The sequence below is a fragment of the Paralichthys olivaceus genome, chromosome 13 (genome assembly GCF_024713975.1).
Source record: "Paralichthys olivaceus isolate ysfri-2021 chromosome 13, ASM2471397v2, whole genome shotgun sequence".
NCBI classification, from domain to species: Eukaryota; Metazoa; Chordata; class Actinopteri; order Pleuronectiformes; family Paralichthyidae; genus Paralichthys; species Paralichthys olivaceus.
The window spans coordinates 2,363,465-2,382,976 of record NC_091105.1 but is presented as its reverse complement, the minus strand read 5'-3'; the positions used below and the strand labels follow the sequence as shown (position 1 = coordinate 2,382,976).

General features: G+C 42.1%; 3 protein-coding genes across 4 annotated transcripts; 2 read left to right on the top strand and 1 right to left on the bottom strand.

Moving 5' to 3' along the window:
- Positions 1-1,075: 1,075 nt before the first annotated feature.
- On the bottom strand, positions 1,076-7,968 carry pbx2 (pre-B-cell leukemia homeobox 2). The gene is made up of 8 exons (XM_069537375.1): positions 7,149-7,968; positions 6,495-6,568; positions 4,848-5,092; positions 3,949-4,139; positions 3,471-3,606; positions 3,140-3,281; positions 2,578-2,672; positions 1,076-1,845 (listed from the first exon to the last, which is right to left on the bottom strand). The coding sequence occupies exons 1-8, from the start codon at positions 7,391-7,393 to the stop codon at positions 1,765-1,767; spliced, it is 1,209 nt and encodes a 402-aa protein (XP_069393476.1). The 5' UTR covers positions 7,394-7,968; the 3' UTR covers positions 1,076-1,764.
- A 61-nt stretch (positions 7,969-8,029) lies between these two features.
- On the top strand, positions 8,030-11,132 carry LOC109640793 (G-protein-signaling modulator 1). Its single transcript, XM_020104973.2, has 5 exons — positions 8,030-8,491; positions 8,899-9,417; positions 9,721-9,886; positions 10,124-10,353; positions 10,471-11,132. The coding sequence occupies exons 2-5, from the start codon at positions 8,944-8,946 to the stop codon at positions 10,609-10,611; spliced, it is 1,011 nt and encodes a 336-aa protein (XP_019960532.2). The 5' UTR covers positions 8,030-8,491; positions 8,899-8,943; the 3' UTR covers positions 10,612-11,132.
- Positions 11,133-12,626: 1,494 nt separating this feature from the next.
- dnase2 (deoxyribonuclease II, lysosomal) lies at positions 12,627-19,483 on the top strand. Of its 2 annotated transcripts, XM_020104979.2 has the most exons (8): positions 12,711-13,143; positions 13,230-13,290; positions 14,233-14,330; positions 14,515-14,686; positions 15,252-15,354; positions 15,578-15,742; positions 17,417-17,635; positions 17,739-19,483. In XM_020104979.2, exons 3-8 carry the CDS (start codon positions 14,233-14,235, stop codon positions 18,113-18,115), a joined length of 1,134 nt encoding a protein of 377 aa, XP_019960538.1. In that variant the 5' UTR covers positions 12,711-13,143; positions 13,230-13,290; the 3' UTR covers positions 18,116-19,483. The 2 variants fall into 2 exon arrangements, with proteins under 2 accessions (XP_019960539.1, XP_019960538.1); XM_020104980.2 differs by lacking the exon at positions 13,230-13,290 and having other exon boundaries at positions 12,627-13,143.
- Positions 19,484-19,512: the final 29 nt, after the last annotated feature.

Below are 19,512 nucleotides of genomic sequence, written 5' to 3'. Positions count from 1 at the left end.
CGTCGTCGTGCGACACGCGTTCCATTTGGGTCTCGTGCTGGCGCGTCGTTTAGAGCCGCAGTTGTTTCACATTTGCTTGTGAGGAGTGTGATGTTTCCTGGAGACCGTGGGAAACACGAGTGACAACTTTTCTTTTAACCACTGGATCTCAGAGGGGAGCCTCAGGGGTGCTTCGCTGCTTCTCATTAATTAACAGCCTTTAACGACATTAAACCAGGGGCACGTGGTTGTAATCCCATTGTGGGCTCTTTACTCCGGACGCACTTATCTCACTTTAACCGTTTGGCTGAAGAAATACCTGCGTAAAACTGCTCCACTGAACAACACAGCAATTTCCTTTAAGGCACAGAAACAAACAAATCTTACATTTTTACAGAGGAGTTGCTTTTATCAGGTAATTCAAATTTGTTTTATGCATTATGCTACTGTGTGTGTGTGTGTGGTATACTGCCTACCTGAAAGTAAAAGTAAAGTAGAATGAAAGTAAACTAATAAATAATAAAACTTGTATTTAAAAAGGAGAACATTGCTGTATTAAATCGCTCACAACATTTTCCATTGTAACTTCCTGTATATCTTTGTATTTAAAATCATGAAATTGTTTTCTTTTACTTTGGTATATCTTCAATCTATATCTAATCAAAGTGTTTTTGAGTATTTGTGTTTTAATGTTCACGTTGTCCTCTAACACAGATCCAGTGAGAGCTGTTCACAACATTATAAGTAAATGATTTCATTACATTATCAGGGAAGATGTGTTGCTACTCATTTTGCCATTTAATAAAAGTAAATAAAATTCCATTCACCACAGCTGCCCTTAATATAAATAAAGTGTCACTCCACCGAAGTCTAACACTCGTAGTTATCAGCAGTCTAAGTACGTCTGACTTCCTCATGAAGATCCCAGCACCATTGTTCAAAACATAACCTCCCTGCTGAAGGTGAGTAAACAGCATGATGGCTAAATAAAGTTAAAACTTTAGATGTTTGGAGTCTTCTGTTATTTGAACGCAGCTTTCAGTCACATCTCAATTATTCTGCGACCTAAACCCGGAACAATCCCCCACTCACCAGCTGGATGTGAATACAGAGTCTTTATTGTAAAAGAGGTAGAGAGAATACAGGTGTTTCACTGTACAGAAAAAAGACAGCACTATTGATATACTCATTCAAACCATTAATATGGACTCAAACACACCTCATTCGTTTTACAGGGACACATAAGCCCGGTAGAAACACAAAAACAAAACAGAGAAACAAACACACAAAATCTTTGGATTTTTCTCTATTGCCCCCTCATTCACTTTATGCATTCTCTCTGTCTGAGCTAAAATGAAAATAGTCGTAGCACTAATGACAAAACAGCAATAATATTAATAATAACGATATAGTGTGCTAAAAACAATGATGATGCAACCCCAGCCCTTCCACAACCACAACCACCTCAGTAACATGTCAAAAGTGGTGAAAAAAGAAACCCTACAACCCAATAATAAAACCACACTTGCATGCACACGACACACACACACACACACACATTTTCACTCTACCATCCGTGCACTCAGGTAATCATACAAACATAAGAATGACCCCCCCCCCCCCGCTGAGCGGTAAGAAAAAGAAACGACGTACATATAAAATAATCAAACCAACCGAACATACAAAAACAACTGCAGCCAAGTGGGAAGTGTGATATCATTCTTTCTGTCTTTTTCCGTCGTCACTCTTTCCGTAGCTGTCATTCTGTGCCAGTGGGCAGAGACATCAGTCAGAGTTATCCGAGTTGTCGCTGCGGGGCGAAGTGCCACCCGGGGGCGAGTTTCGACCCGGCCAGTTTCCATTTGACTGAGCAACGAGAGAAAGAGGAAACGTATAAACAAGGAGGTACAATGGCCGACTATTGCCTGAATGAGCCTCTTAATGCGTCACGGCCCACTTTCCTCTACAACCCCAAACTGTTTAAAATCATCCTTTTTTCTGGGAAGCTCTATAAATATCAATCTAAAAGACATGGAACTGATTTAAGACCTTGTCAAAGTCATGTTACCCTTCAAGGTAAAGCAGCTGACAGCTTCTCTTTGTTTAAGGTTTTGATTGGAAACGGTCAAATCTATAACTTGGGTTACGAAAATGGAAAATCTGGTTATTTGGGGATTTACACGTTTAAATCAGCTGGTTATCAATTCCTGGATGTCTGAAAGCTGACAGGCTCAGACAACAACTGTATTACAGTGTATATACAATGACGGCTTTGACAAACTGAGTCAGTTGAGTTCATTCTAATTACACGATGAAACCAAAGCCTGTCTAAAAGGAAGTAGACAACACAGAGCAGATGTGAGCAGTAACAATGTGTAAATATATAACAACCACCAATAAGACAGATACAATTAAACAGATACAACATTTTAAAATATGAATAGAACGTAAACAACAATAAAAAATTGTCCGTAAAAGATAGATATACGCGCCACTAGGTGGGCGGTTGCCGCATTCGTCTTACAGGCAGGTATAGTTTATTTTGTTTATTTGTTAAATGTCTCCAGTCCTTGGTGTTAGGTTATTGTATTCATTTACCTGCACTCCCATTGGGTAGGCGGACTGCTCTCCATTCACCGGTGGAACCCCGAGGAAAAGGTCAGCTGACCCAGACAGAGAGAAGGAACCAGATCCTGAAGAGAAACCGCCGCGTGTTAGAAACGTCATCAACACGTCCACTTCCCCGGTAAGAAAGTTTTCCAGACATTTACCTGCTGTATTCTCACACGGGCTCACTAACTATTTAACAATGTCCACAGCAACTGACTGAGACATTTGTGTTCTCACACACAGCCCCTCTGGATAACTTCGGGACAGTGTCTGGAGTTCAGTGCATGTCTGAAAGCAGCTTTGTTGACTTGAAAATATGGAGAATGCACAAAGAAGACCTGCAATAACAAAAAGCTATGCAGCAATTGTCTGCGGTGGCTTCAGGAACGCTGGTAACCTCAAACCGGAGTTCACAAGGGCAGCTCATTGCGAAAACCAATGAGTACAGGGTGGAGACATACTGAGTCACCGAAGAGTGGACCTAACAACATGTTTCACTGCTTCGAGGGAAACAGCGTCACAAGTCGTAGCTGTCATCTTGGCGCCCTACCTGTTGAGTTGGGAGTGTGCGGGGAATCGTCGCCCTGTCTGGCACCCAAGGCCGTCTTCATGGCATAGAGGTTGGCCTCCTCTTGGAATTTGCCAATGTTTTTCTTGTAGCGGATTCTCTTATTGCCAAACCAGTTGGAGACCTGATTAAAAAAAGAAAAAAAAAGAAGACAATATTCAGTATACGCTCTTATGTTGGAAGATTAGACTGAGAAGCAGAAATATAAATGCTTCGTCTTTGGGAAGTGCAAGTCCAGATACTGACTGTACTTAAAACATCTTCATTACACTCATAACGTGCTCCTACACGTACAGAGCGCTCTGTGATTTACCTGAGAGACGGTGATTGAGCAGTGTTTGGCGAGTTCCTCTTTGGCTTCTTCGCTGGGATAAGGATTGGACAGGTGGGAGTAGAAATACTCGTTCAGGACCTCTGTGGCCTGTTTGCTGAAGTTACGCCTCTTGCGCCTGATGACACACAAACGGGTGACGATCATGAGAAAACCACACCTGAGATTTTATTTTGTCAGTAACAAGCTTTTTTCACAGTAATTGTTTGGTCAGAGTTCCCACATTCTCTGTGTCCACTTATACAATCAGGTCTAAATGGTTGTTATGTTAACGCAATATGTTTCACAAGAATAAATATTTGTTTGACTGAGAAATATGTAAAATACGACATCTGAAATATTTAATAAGATGCATCAGGGAAGTAGCACACTTTCACTATTTGCCCCAAACCATTTTTTGGCGGAAACATAAACAGCACTTATAAATCATTATTTAGAAAAATAAATAAAACCCACACACCTAGCATCCAGGAAGCGGGACCTCAGGATCATGACTGCCTCACAAGTGCTCTGCTTCAGCTGAGTCTGGATCGAGCTGAACTTGCGGTGAATGATGGCCACCATGCGCTCGATCTCGCGCGGGGTCACGGGCCGCGTGCGCGACTGCTCCCTCAGCAGGTTCATCACATGGGTGGTGAATTCAGTGCACGCCTGGGTGGGGCAGGGCACGAGAGGACAGACAGTGAAGGACAGAAGTGTGCCAAGCAGTGAAGCTAGCAAGTATTATTTTATATTGGTTTGCTTTGATTTATCACAGTCTAATCTGAAATGTCATGTCACGATTTAGCATTCTGAAGGCTGTAAATAATAAACATGTACATTACATTTCATTATATACACATTTCCAATATAATCCAATTTATTGCAACAGATTCTAGTGTTCCATTTCAAAGTTTAGAATAAAATAAATTTCTGTGTAAGTTCAAGCTGACTTATAATGATCACAGTTAAAGAGACATTGCACAGGACTAAATCATCTTGAAAGATTTTTTTTCTAATATTATAATATTAGTACAAGTATAAACAAGTATAAGCATAAAAGCAACTTACGCTGTGTTTTAAATGTGCAGTAAATTCAACAGGAAACATGTATTTCATAACATATCTGAATGGTGTTTTGAATAACAGCAACAATTAGGACTTAAGTGCAGGTTGGAATTTGTGACATGAAGCTTGTACCTGTCTGGTGTGTTTTGATCAGCAACTTAAAGACAAAGGAGAATTCCCTGGCAAGGAACAGTTATCTGCTGTGAACTCTAGAACTAACATGCCAGTGGATTATGTTTCGGGTGAGCAGCTCTAGTACAAGCAAGCGTGCACAGGCAATGTCAGTGCTCATCTCCTGTTGCGACACGATACCTGCTCATACTTCTCCAGCTCAGTGTGGTAGATACTGCGAATCTGGCTCAACTTGCTTTTGTAGTCGGAGTGCTCGAGCGTGCTGTCAGGTGACATCCCTCCCGAGCTGGTGGCTGCCGACACAGCAGCAGCGGCACCGCCACCCTTCTCCGGCCCCGCCACACCCTCCGCCAACAACATGTTGTCCAATCGCACCAGCTGAGGATCTTGAGGCTCCTCCTCCTGGTTATTCCTCATTGACAGACCTGTCAATAAAATGTCACAGTCTATAGGTTGTGTTTGGCAAACACTGACAGAATGAATGGAACTGTTTTAACGGGCAATACACTTCCCTCCTTCAAACAATTGAATACACTCAACGCCATTATCTTGAATTGAAGCCTGTAAAACTGATTAATTCAAGCACGCTTTTCTTGTGTCACTGACACTCCTGGATTCTGTAAAACCTTTGTCCTTCAAATGTGCCCAGTCAGCCGACAGAAACCACGATGCACTGTGTTTGAAAACGGAGAGGTCGTTATTCTGTTATCTAAATTGTTCCCATACACTTTGTTCTGTTTGTTGTTACTCTGCTCAATATTTATTTATAACCTCCATGTCGGAACATCCTGTTTCTGGGCCGAGTGAGTTGCAGTTTAGTTGGAGCAAAAGTGGAACGTGATCACAGCATCTTAGAATCTATTTTAAATTCATACCATTAAAGATCAAGAAAAAAGAACAAACTTAAATTGTCTTTTCCAGCATTCGCCAAGTTAAATTTAAGGCGTTCTTGTAAAGATTTCAATAAATAAATGTTTGATGGTCAGTTTCTCTTACAGAACTTCTCACCAATATAAAACAGGTGTTTCTCTCTATCTGTCTTCGGGTGGATTTGTGAAGGGTGAGATTATTTTACATTGAGCCCATTACAAGATGATGAGCTTCATAGATAGCAACACAGTGTTTGTTGCAGGTCTGACGGTGCTAACTGAAAAAGATGAATTACAAATAGAATTATAAATAGATGCAGATATAAAGAGAGCACCATCCTTTATAAGTTTCTAGTTTCTCCTGGCAGCATTGCTCACAACCATCTCATCTGTCACTGCCATACACATTAGCAGGTAATCCCCTATATGTTCGACTCTGGCGCTGTGTTATGAACACAAAGCGCTCGAGCGACCAGCAGTAACATGCGCTGCGTTCCCCTGCTTGTGTCTGTTTATCCAGCTGTTGTCTTTAGCATCTATTTTTAAACTGAAGTTTACATAAGAACTGTGTGATGATGATGATGATGATGTCAGTTAGTGTCTGATGCTGCAAATAACAATATCGAGTGTTAATGTCAAACAGAGTCGAAGTCCTTGTGTCTATCATCAGGGACACAGTGTGTAGTGTGGACACAGTGGGGACACAGTGTGTAGTGTGGACACAGTGGGGACACAGTTCATAGTGTGGACACAGTGGGGACACAGTGTGTAGTGTGGACACAATGGGGACACAGTGTGTAGTGTGGACACAGTGGGGACACAGTTCATAGTGTGGACACAGTGGGGACACAGTGGGGACGAAGCTGTAATGAGCCCAAAAAGCCAAAACACACAAGCACCAGCCTGGTGCTCGACTCCACCATTGTCAACATTGATGTGCACAGAAACACGAACGTACCAGTTTTCTCCTTGATCTCACACAACACGCTGAATAACGCGGGTTTCATGCGGTGACAGTTGAGTGCGTGTTTCCTGTGAACGACACAATAAAAACACGTGAAGCGTGAAGAGCCTCTGGTTCCAGTGAAAGGACCCAAAACAAAAAAAACACAGATTTGAGTGACAGAACCTTTAGCGTGGCTAATGTAGCACACGTTAGCTTCGCGTCTAGCCTTGAGATAAGAGGGCGACTGTTAAACTGATAAACAGCCCGAATACGATAACCAGCTAGTTAACTCGTACTCTCTCATTGGTTAGGGGGATAACTAACGACTAGTTTAGGCGTATAACCCCGTTGTTTAACGTTTGCATTAGCCTCCTAGCAGCTAGCTGTTAGCTGCCTTAGCTAGTTAGCCGAGGAGGCTAACAATGGCTACGTTGTGGACCAAAGCTGCTAAAAGAAGAAGAACAATGTTTGCGCGTGGATAATAATTCATTTGAATTGGTCACAATAAAATAAAATAAAAACTTAAGTTTCCTCTCGCTGCAGTGAGCTACACGATTAGCTACGGGCTAAACAACCCAAACAACGGATCGAAGTTCAGGAAACTTTCCCTTCGACAAATCGGAGAAAAACAGAAAGCGAGCGCATCAAAAACAAGTTGTCGCTCACTTTGCTTGTGCCTCGTCCAAACTTTGGTCGGTGATGGTCATGATCTGCTGCAGAATGTCGCCGATGTCTCTGCGGGATTCGTGTCCGTTCTCCGAGCCCTCGAGGCCCGCGTCCCCTCCGTCGGACCGGCGCTGGGAGGCTTGGTGCACCGAGTTGAGCGCGTGCATCCCGGGGTGGCCGCTCAAACCGAGTCCCCGGCCATTGGAGGGCCCGTTGCCTGTCAGAGGCTGCTGCTGCTGCAACATCTTCAGCGACGCACAGTGGCGACGACTGCTGCTCACAGACCGTGATCACAGACACACACACGAACACGGACACCACGACCGGAGAGAGACATCTCACAGGGCTGAGTCCCCTAGCGATGGACGGGAGGAACAGGTACAGGTCATGTGAACACACTGCAGCATGTGGAGGAAGTGAACACAACACAACACAACAACAACAACAACACATCAGAGAGTGTGAGGTGGTGTGTGTGAATAGGTTGTTTATCTTTAAATCTGTATTTATATCTGGTTTCAATACTTTATTCAATACACCTATACTTAAATTATTTGTATTGTCAGTATCTCCATTGGCACATCTATCTATCTATCTATCTATCTATCTATCTATCTATCTATCTATCTATCTATCTATCTATCTATCTATCTATCTATCTATCTATCATCCATCCATCCATCCATCTATGAAACAAATCACATCCAAATTAAATTAAAATATCCTGTGCTCTGTTGCCCTCATAGTGAAGCTAGTCCTTCATCAAAATTTCTTAGGTTTAAAGTGATAATCTCACTTCAGCAGCTTCTCTAACCGGTTTGAGTCGACTTCTCCTTTTAGCTGCACGTCAACAGGATGTGAGCCAAAACCACAACCCCATCAGAAAAACTGTGTGTGCGCCTGTTTCAACACGTTGCAGTCAGGTCTGACATAATCAAGTGAGCAGCAGTAAAAGCAGCGGCTGCTCACAGATGCTGTGACAGCTTTGACTCCATCTCAGATTATTTTTTAAAAACGTTGCTTTGTACGGTACATAGACTATTCAAACACACAGTGGAGATTTGCTCTGCATTTACTGGTGATAAGTCACATTAGCATGACTTGCCAGGGGGCCAAATAAATAGGGGGTGGGCTTTGGTAAGAGGAACAGGAAGAGAGGAGTCGACAGAGTGAAGGTGAAAAGAGCAGACAGACAGGGCGAGAGCTTATCACGTCGGCGTGTGAAACCCTTCATTTTCTCTTCTTCTAAAGGTTTTGGCAGGTCTCAGGCCAACAATGCTGTGCTCCGTCTGTTGTGACTTCAAGAGATGATGATTTGAACGGAAACATTTTCAACAAAACAGGTAAGGAAGAAATGACAGATTAATGACGGTATGGTTCACAAACCTTTGGGGGCAAAAGAATCTGGGAATACAAGATTTAGAGTGAAAAGATATCATCAGCGAGGGACTAAAAGTTTCCGATCATATCGTCACACAGTGGTGTTGACATACAGGTAACAGCAGTACACTGCTTAAGGTTGGATCTTCAGCTTAAACACATGTAGTCAACATGCTGGAACCTGCCGAACTTGTTTCTTGAGAATTTCCTTACAAGACAAAGGCACAGCTGCTCTATAGCAGTCTTCTTGTAAAGTCACTTCTGTGTTGAGTGTATCTGGTGATTGTTGACTTTTTTCCTCCGATGGATCAACAATGAGGTTCTCCAAATCTTTGACCCCAACCTCTGTGTCTGTGTGTTTTCTGGCCAGGGTTTGACAGGGAGATTAAAAGACTTCACCGTGATCAAAGCTGAAATGGCTGAAGAGGGGCTGCCGAGTCCTCTCGTCATCACAGGAGCAGGAGACATAATTGAGGGTGTCGCTGAAAAAGGCACAATGATCGGCTTGGCTGAAATCGCACCGCGCTCCGGTGCAGAGTTGGCTCTGAGAGACGAAGAGGAGCACACTGGGGAGGGCAAGAATGAAGAAGTCACAGTGAGTCAAATGTGTTTGGAGGAGCGGAGCCTGGAGAAACAACGCACCAACACAGAGGGTGACCAGACAGGAGAGGATGAAGAGGACAAACAGGAAGACACTGAGAACGTGAATAATGGACCGAAAAGGGAAGCGCAGACAGATGAGGTGATGAGGATTCATGAAAAATCAGTGAAACCTGGAGCCACAGAGGATGGAAAGAAACCAAATGACCCTCAACTGGACGTAAAGAGGTTAAATGTACCCGAGCAACAACCCAAAGCGACACAGAGCCAAGATGAGGATCCAAAAGAGGTTTGTAAACTGCTGGAATTGTAACTCGTGCCCTGAGATTACCTCTATTAGCAACTCACTCAGCAGTTCATGCAGTGCACAAAGAGTAATGCTCTTGACTTTACCACCAGCCACCATGTACGATGTTGTGATGGAAAAACAGCAGGTATCATTTTGTTACTGAGCATGTGGGAGTACGTAGGAGTCAAGTGAATTCTTTTGCTGTGCCAACAAACAGTCTGCGCCACTTGCTGAGAAACCTTTCCTCCCGCCCTCATTCTTTTTTTTTCTTCTTCTCCTGCCACCATCCCACGTTATTTTCAGGCTCACCGGTTAACCCCTGACTTCCCCGATGCACTGTACGAGCTGCTCTGCACCCTTCAGGAGGGGAGACGGCTCAATGACCAGCGCTGCTCCTTCATGCTGGAGGGCCGGATCGGGAGGCGGAGGTGCCACTCTGAGCCCAGCACATCCAAACCAGCCCACAGAGGTGAGAGCACTTTTTTTTTTTTGTAGTAAGTTGATGAAACCAGCACAGCTGTTGCATTTGTTTCCATGTGGTGGAGCTGACTCATGCTGACCAAGCTGAAACAACATCAAACTACAACTTGACTCAAGAATGTTTTGTGCTGTTACCACGTTTCCAAGTCTTTTCTGGACCAACGACCACTTAAAATCTCCTGCTGTCTGACCGTCCAAAGCTCTTTTATCTCTCATTTCTCCACAGTCGTCTTTTCGTCCATGACTTCACTGCAAAAAGAGGAGTTTTTTGAGCTGGTGGCCACAGCTCAAGCCCGCCGGCTTGATGACCAGAGGGCGCAGCTCGAAAGGTCGCCACCGCCAAAACCAAAAGCCAGGACTTTCAGAGGCAGCTTAAAGCAAATGTCTTTTGTGAGAAAATCCGCTCCGGTTCCTGTGCCCAAAGAGGATCTGTATAATATGATTCTCACGACCCAGGTAAGCAAACAGAACTGATGGAAGATGTTTTCACATTCTCAAGTCTCCAGTCGAGGCAGACTTTATTTTTAACTATAATTTCAGGGTTTCACTGTCCTGTTTTTCTTCCACTCACAGGCCCAGGGCAGACTGGAGGACCAGCGCAGCAGAGCTCCAGGTCCCATGGACGATGAGGACTTCTTCTCCCTGCTCCTGAGGGTCCAGGGTGGACGCATGGATGAGCAGAGAACTGAACTACCACGCATGCTGGAAACCTGAAACGGAAAACCAAACTAAAACTGCGGCTACGGTGGATGCCATTCCAGTATTGTAGCCTTTTTAGTCAGATTTCCTGTTAAAAGAGGGGTTTTGCTGACCCTGATGACGCTTTGTTTTAGGGAATTATTAGCTTGATTGTGTTTGTCAGTGTTAAAACTGTTGAGATTGTAGCAAAATAGCTTGAGCAACAGATCTGTTAACACGACTTGAGCAACGTTCCTGATGAAATTGTGAAGTTTACTTCTAGTTGAGTTTTTTTCATTCCCTCGTAAATAAGATCAGCAGACGAGCTTTCTTTTGGACACATTTTGCATCGTGTTGAAAGTCTGCAGCAAGTGGCTGAAAGGTTCTGCGTGTGTGTTCCTGTTCTCGATGTGGAGGAGACGTACTGATGTCAGTTTGTTCTCCTTTTTTTCTACAGTGGACATTAAAAGAACAGTTGTGTGGAGGAGATGAAAGCTCCGAGGCCACACAGGGCTTCAGTGCATGTAGATGATTCTCCTCCAATGATAAACAGAAAATTTACCTGAGCCAGTTTCATTTATCAACTTTTTTTAATTTGTCAAAAAGAGATCTAACACACACTCTAATGAAGATATCATTTTATCATTGGAGCATGTATTCTTTCCTTTGTTTTTATTTTCTAACACCTTATCTCAGTGACACTGTAATTTTCATCATCATTCACATACTCGATATCGGTTTGATCTTTCACAAGCTTCCTGATGCAGACTCATCAGAACATTCACACATAAATAAAGGCGCTTGTGACGTCCATTTTACAGTATTTAACAAATGAGGAGTCAAAGATAAATGTGTTAATTTTTTACAGAAATAAATGAACAAAAAAAAAAGTTGTTATCTTAAACTTCCTGATTTTGGTTTACACAACTGAATCCTAGAGGCAAACAGTGACTATTTATTTAAGTAGCTGTAAAAACGTATTTCTGGTCAAATATATATAATGTGTGTATTTTGTAGAGAGAACTCTGTCAAACCAGTGTTGACATAAATATGTCAGTAACTGTGAAGTTCACAGTTGATTACTCTGCCTGTATTTGCTGCATGATCCATCTTCCTGTTTTAAAGTCAAAATATAGCTTGCACAATGTCACACATGCAATAACCTGGGCAACTTTGTGTCCCCGGGCAGAAGTGTCCTCCTGTGACCTCCTCTGGTCCGACGTGAACTCAGTGGACTCAGATCAGAGGAGAAATGGGTATTTTAATGCACAGTGAAGACAGACAGGCAATGTGGGTTGAGATATAAAGGTGGTGATTTGCAGCAGGGTGACGAGGGGATGAATTTTTTGTTGAATTATTTGAAATCGTTTCATAAATAAGGGTGAGCAACTAACCTTCTTTGGAATGCCTCTGCTGAGTCTGCTCCCAATCATCGAGTAAAATGAGAGGCCGTAAACATGTCAGACAAAGAAGAGGGACAGAGGCGGAGCAGAAGAAAAACATGTGACAATAATGAAACCACTGAATGAAACTGGAATAAACAACAGCAAATTAAATCAGGTTTATGTTTCGCTCCTAATGTGGACATAAACATCATGTGTGCCATAATTATGCACACACATGTGCAATAGCTCTTCACACACGCTCCACACAGTTAAAGTTGCCACACTGTTTTTGTATTATGTTTGACTCTTTTTTTATTTCTCATAGTGAGCTCTTTCTACCTTGCTTGTATTTTAATTTAACTTTTGCACTGCTGAGCTGAGCGGTCTCTTCCTGTCCGACATCTTTCACTGTACCGTTGACCCTGTGTTCACCTGCATGTGACAAATAAAGTTGAAACCTTACACAAAGGGTAAGACAGATAACTAACAAGGTCAACCAGGGGTGTGTCGCTCCGCAGTCAAGACAATTATTATGATATCACATTAGATTAAATGATATTATATCACGTTATGTTATATTATGTGTGTCACCTACATATATTTATATTTTTCATTCTATTACATTTTATTTGTGGCTTGACAACATGGCCGCGCCCACTTGGCGACGTCACCCGGGTGTTTATAGAAGGATGAGACAGAAGCGAGGACATTTCCGGAGAGTTTAAAAATGTCAAACGTCACATCTACTCCGTCATTTGTACCCGACACGAGTCCCCGGTGTCGTAGAAACTACAGCGCTCACTTTGTCTTTTATTTTCCACTGTGACTGTAAATAACTGTTGTTATTTTGTGGCTGCTAGCTTGTTGTCAGCTAGCTTGTTGTCAGCTAGCTTGTTGTCAGCTAGCTTGTTGTCAGCTAGTTTGTTGTCAGCTAGTTTGTTGTTAGCTAGTTTGTTGTTAGCTAGCTTGTTGTCAGCTAGTTTGTTGTTAGCTAGCTTGTTGTTAGCCAGCGTGTAGTTCCCCATACGCCAGTGACTCATCCTGCTCGTGAGGTCTCAGCTCTAAAAGAACCAGGATGTGGCTGAAGATGAAACTGGATAAAAAGTTTGGAAACTTGAGTGAAACTTTTTCTCCTGAGATCCGGTGAACAGACACTGCGGAGGAAACAGCCGTCCAGTCAGAGGTGAGTTTCAAACTCTCAACACAACTCAACACATCATCAGGCTCTGGAGATTTACTGAAGTTGTAAATATGTTTTTGTACTTCAAGAAAGTGCGACTGAAACTTGTAGTGAAGTTCTTCAAGTTCTGCATTCAAGCCCCATTATAAGGTACTTTATCTCATGCGTCTACTGTACTACACTTCAGAGGCAAAGTATAGTTTCTTTTACTCCATTACATCTTTTAACTTCAGTGTTTAATTACTTTGGACATTAATAAATGCTCACACCTTTCACATTAAGTAAAGACTTTATTAAACTTCACTTTAGATAAACATTTAATTAGTGGGTTTTATCTTATAACATATCGTGTAGATGTAAACAGATATAAAGGCATTTTAAGTGTTTAATCGTGTATTTTACAACAGTTATTTAAAAAGACCAATAAAAGACAAATTTGATATTAAAATAACAGATTTGTATTCATTCACTTCTCTGTGTATACAGCAGCTTTAGACTTGGCTGGATAACTTAACTTGCTCTTATATTCTGTTCTGTTTAATTGGATCTTTATAATAACTGGTGGAAAAATCCTAATATTGAGGAAGGTTTAACTTAAAACTTGGACATATATTTTTTTAAAGTTAAGAAAAAACTACAATCCAAGACTTTAGTTTAGGTTCTTAAAGAGGAACTGTGGAGAGGTTGTGTCTTATCTTCAAAACAAATTACACACATGTGCACAGGTATGATGGGCATCGCTGATTGCTTCAACATTCCCCTCCTGTTCACCCTGGCCTCAGAAACCAGCTGAAGTTAATTTAGGTTAATTCAAAGTCTGAATTAGACAATTCAAGTAGAAACACAGTTCTTGAGACACAAGAGGGAAGTTGTGACTGAACGATTCCCACTTTTGTCAGAGAGCTGAAACCCAATGTTATCTACGACGGATTCTGTTCCTCATCACTTACATCTATTTCTGGAAACTGTTTGTAGAAACAAGAGAAACAGTTGACCATGTATCGGCACATTAGCTTCAATAGAAGGTGAAGCTACACTTTAATTCACAAACAATACCAACGTACCTGTATTCATTTAATTATTTTTTCCCAGATGTTTCTGTTGCTGTCCCTGCTGATCTTCTTGGTGCCAGTAGAGGGTGGCAGCTCACCAATCAGCTGCTACAATGACAAAGGAGAAGCTGTGGACTGGTAATTGATTATTTACAGCCCTGGACAAAACAAGCTTTTACATAAACACAGTTATGCCTCACAAATGTCCTACAAAGATGAAATAGTAATTTAAAACTCTACAATGTTCAGCCATGCAGCAATGTCAGAAGTTCCAACATATACATCCTCAAAATGTCTCCCTCTCTGTCTTTCTCTGAGTTAGGTTCTATCTGTACAAGCTGCCTAAACAACATGGCAAAAAGTCTCCTACAAGGGGGGAACTGTATTTACTGATGGACAAAGGGAGTGAAGGATGGACTGATGGGAAGGTGACAGTGAACGACACGACGGGAGCCTTGGGCAGGACAGTCGGACAACTGTACTCACAAGGAAAGGTCGGCTTCTGTCTGGTGCAACAAATTAAATAAAGTCAGTTTTCATGAGAATTGAAGTTTATGTTCCATGAAATGACCAAGATGAAAGTGAGAGAGAGAGACGCGTGTTGAAATGACTTGACAGTTTTCAGTTCCTCTTTATTTGTGTCTTAAAAATATGATTAGTGATGTGAAATAGTCTTTTTTTTAGTTCCCTGTATCTTACATGTGATAATATTAGATTTCGTTCAGAATCATTATTTGTTTATTTATTTGGTTCCTCATTAGCTCGCTGCAGTTACCGAAGCAACACGAGCAGTAAAGACCAAAAACGTCTTCCAGACATCAGCAGAATATTAAAAGCAGATTCGATTTATTTTTACCCACTTCTGTTTTTTTCTGACATTTTACCCACTGACATTTTTATTTAAAAGTTAATTTTCATCCAGTTTTTCTCACAGCAACTGTGGAAACATTAATACGAAAGTTTCAACCACAAGATACAAAACACGAGTTTGTACTTAAACCTTTGAGCGTTTATTTTGGATTTCAGATTAAACGTGATTCTTCTCTCTCCTCTTCACAGAACACAGAGGTAGCGTATGTCCTTTACAACGACCAGAGCCCGACTAAGAACCTTGGTGGCAGATGGGATGACAACAGTGGGAAGGGAGGGGGGCACACGAAAGGTGAAAACCAGAACAGTCCTGCTCTAATGCTCTTACAGCCCCGACAAGCTGCTGAAGATTTAATTTATTAGTCAAAATGAGGAAATAAGGACAACAAATGTTTCAATTCCAGTTTCCCTTCCAGATTCCAATATACTAGTGCATTTAAAAAATGTCTGTCTCTCCTATATGTTGAATTGTTTGTTCTAATTTACTTACATTCGTAATGTCTCTGATTCCTCAGGGGTTGTGCTGCTTGATAAAAATCAGGGCTTCTGGTTGGTACACAGTACCCCTCAGTTCCCCCCTGTACGACAGACGGGAGAGTATTACTACCCCGACAGCGGCGTGAACAACGGACAAAACTTCATCTGCGTCACCTACCCACTGGAACGCTTCCAGACCATTGGTAAGACCGGAGTCCCCCCCCCGTGGACTTCTAGTGCAGATGTGTTGTTAGAAAAATGCTGTCAGCCCTGATGGAGGTTTAAACAGGTGCTTTTATCACGTCAGAGTTATAACCAGGAAGTTAATGAAGATTCCCACTGTGCCTTGTGTCTGACTTGCTCTAATAAACAAGGAAAATAGTTAAGATTTTAATTTGTGGCAGCAAATTGAAACATCCTGCTGTTATAGAATTTAAAATGCTGCATTTTGGGTTTAAGATTATAGATGTAAATAGGCACATACTGTGGTTTATGTATTAAGCTTTCTTATATATATATATATATATATATATAGTGTATATAGGAAACTAAAACCACCGTCCTCTGTTTCTAAAGTTATTGAATCACAGGTTGTGTTTTCAGTGAAGCTATCAAATCATTTTTTTATACAAGCTGTCTCGTTTTGAGAGGGATTACTTCTGACATCATCGTCTCATTGTCGCACTTAATAATCCAGTCAGGTATTGACACAACAGCAACAATCCCCATCCAAGACAATCAGCGTAAACAGGTGTCATCACCATGTCACCGCGCTGCCTCTGCAGTTCCCTGGCAGACCCGGCAGTTGGCACACTTGCTGTAGCAGTGCCTGGGGTAATGTAATTAGATTGAGGTTTGTAACCATAGAGATATTGGCCCTCGCACTGCGGCAGGCATTCGCTCCTTCAGATTCTCGCCTCTCCAGCTGGGATGTTGAGAGTGTGACAGTTTCCGTGGCGTCGAGGAACACACGGCGCATATATGTGGTGTCGAGCGGCAGAAGGTGATCGCAGCCCGGTCATGTTTCATGCTGAGCACCTTGCAGCATGAATTTGCACATTAATGAACCCAAACCGCGAGTTAACACTCCTATGATCATACATGCTACCTATGCATGATACGAGGACTGATATGTTAAAAGAAAATGTAGAGGATTAGTTTGTTACAATACCAATATTGTGACTATTTATTCTAAAGGCAACAAGAACCAGTGATTACGGCCAAAAATGATAAACATTCTCCAGATCCAGCTTCTAAAATGTGAGGATTTGGTGCTTTTCTGTGTTTGATACCTTTTTAGACTCAGTGTAGAACAGGTGTTTTCCCGGGACGATACAAACTGTCCGTCATGAGCTGTGATGCTTACCGACACGTTTTAAAAGAGGAGTCATTCAATTGGAAAATAATGGGGTGATTAAATAACGATGAAAAGTAATCATCAGCTGTAGCACTAATTGACACTAAGCAGCTGAAGAGCGTAATGTGTTGAGGTCAAAGTTACAGTGAAGTGCTGCAATAAAGTGTGTACTGGTTTGATTTTAGCAGAAAAAAATATTATCATTTATTGTGTGTGTGTGTGTGTAACTGTCTCAGGAAACATACTTATTGGCTGTGGTGTTTAATTCCTCCAATAACTGTACAGAAAACATGGCACTGACACGAGTTACTGTATAACTTACAGTAAAGAGAACGTTATGTAGTTTTTCTCTTTTCTTTGTATCACTGCTGTTTCACATTACAATCAAACAGGGAGGATTTTATTAGAAGACCGTGAACATGTGATGTGTGAAATGAAAATCTAAAATGATCTTAAATACTTTACTTATAAGATTCAGTTAGCAGCGTTTTCCTCAAATCTACTTTGTTTTGCACAACAGGAGAGCAGCTGCAGATCAATCAGCCTCACGTGTACGACTGCGATGTCCCAGAGTCCTTTGTGTCACTGGTGCCTTCGCTGGCTGCCGTCTGCGGGGAAAAACGTCTGTCCGGTCACATCTTTCCACACGTCAAACCTGTGTCCAACCGCAGCGTGACTTTGACCTCGAAGGGTGGAACAAACTTCATCAGCTTTGCCAAAGGAGCCTCTTTTAACAATGGTACAACTTGAAGAAGTTTAGTTCACGTTCAGCTTTTTTGCTGATATAAACAGACGAGTGTTTCGTGATAATGTCTAATTTAATCATCCTCATGTCTTGTCAGACCTCTACCACTCCTGGGTGGCCCCGACCCTCCAGTCAGACCTCCTGGTCCAGTTCTGGATTCGCTCCAGGGGCATCCTCCCCTCCGACTGCTCGCTGGGCTGGAAGGTCCTGGACATCAACCTCCTCAACCCGGGGCAGACGTTCACGTACAAGACAAGCCAGGACCACTCCAAGTGGGCCGTCAGTTCCAAGGCGGCTGGGGAGGGTGTCGGAGGAGGCTGGGCGTGTGTTGGAGACATTAACCGGAACGAGGCGGAGGAGAAGCGAGGGGGAGGCACAGTGTGTCTGCAGAACCCCGTGGTGTGGAAGGCTTACCGGACAGCAGCTTTACAGTGTGAGGATTGTGGAGGAGCAAGCATCCCATGCCCTGCTTGAGACAGGTGGCTCAACTGGGCCCGAGGAATCTCATTTGGGTCAAAACAAGTTGTAGTTCTTGTCTTACGTCCTGGAAAATGTAACTTCTGCAGCCTCTCGTTCGACATTCCTTTCATCAGTCTCTGTGAAAAATGAATCGTGCTCCTGGGATTAACTTTTCATATTCAAAGACAAATCAGATCTACTACAGCGGTTACCATAAGAAAACCAAAACTTTGATATTCTTACAGTTAAAAGATTATTCCGTTAGAAAAATATACGAGCAATGCAGCACCGGTACTTGAACGTCGCTGATCGGTTCTGTCCAGATCCTGTGCTCTCTTCTAAAGTCCTTTTAAACAAATTGTGCTGCTCATATTACAGAGACGTCTGTCCCTCTAAAACGTTTGTCCCAAGATTATGTGGGTTTATGGTGCTGTTTCGTCAAAGGCAACTAAAAACACAAATTTCATTTTAACTCTCAAGAACACTGCATTTTTAACAATGTGCTCCGAGAGCATAAATGTGTTAATGTTTCTATAACATTAAATATTCACGACTATAAGCAAAATAAAAACATTTAGGTAATTTATTAAAAGCCAATCATGGACAAAAAATGTAGTATGGACTGCAGGGGTGTCGTTTGGTAAGAAATACAAGTGTGTGTGTGAGATCCCATGACTCACAATAAGACGCTGATTTAGAAAAACCAGAGCCTTTATGTCACAGAAAAACATTTAACTTGTTCAGAATGATTTTAATCTGTGGTATGAAAGGCTGCTACACCCTCCTCTGGACGTAATGCAAACAGAACAGAGCTGGAGGAGAACGAGGAACACAATCTGTCGGGATTTTTTAGGAACTACGATGTTCATTTTGAAAAACACAAAACCCTCAAAGTGCATCACATTGAGCAATAACAAAAAAAAATAAAAATCCAGCCTTGACACAGAGCTTTTCTCATGAAATGAAAGCATCTGTGTCTTTTCAGCCTTCATCCAGTTTTGACTGAGACTGAAGAGAGAAATTGCGACGTGAACGAGTTCTGCTTCATAAACTCTTGACTTTTTCCTGTTTAAATCAAAATGAGCTGCTTTGTGGATTGTGTGTTCTCAGGGATGCTTTGCTTGTTGAAACTAATGAACAACGTTGGATTAATTGCACATTTTACCGTCAACACTCACAGACACACTGACAATGATGGCATGAGGGGGGCGGTTTAATACTTTGTGTTAAATGAATGTTTGTTTGATTGGGAAAGTGCTTTCCTGATATAAGCAGAAATATTTTGGTTTTGTTCATCGTTCTCATTCTGATCTTGAAAATTCGCTTGAAGAATAAGATGCTGGCTGTCTTGACTCTAAATTAAAAACCAAAGACTCAAACAGAGGTGTGCTTCTGTAGCTGCTGTGTTGTTT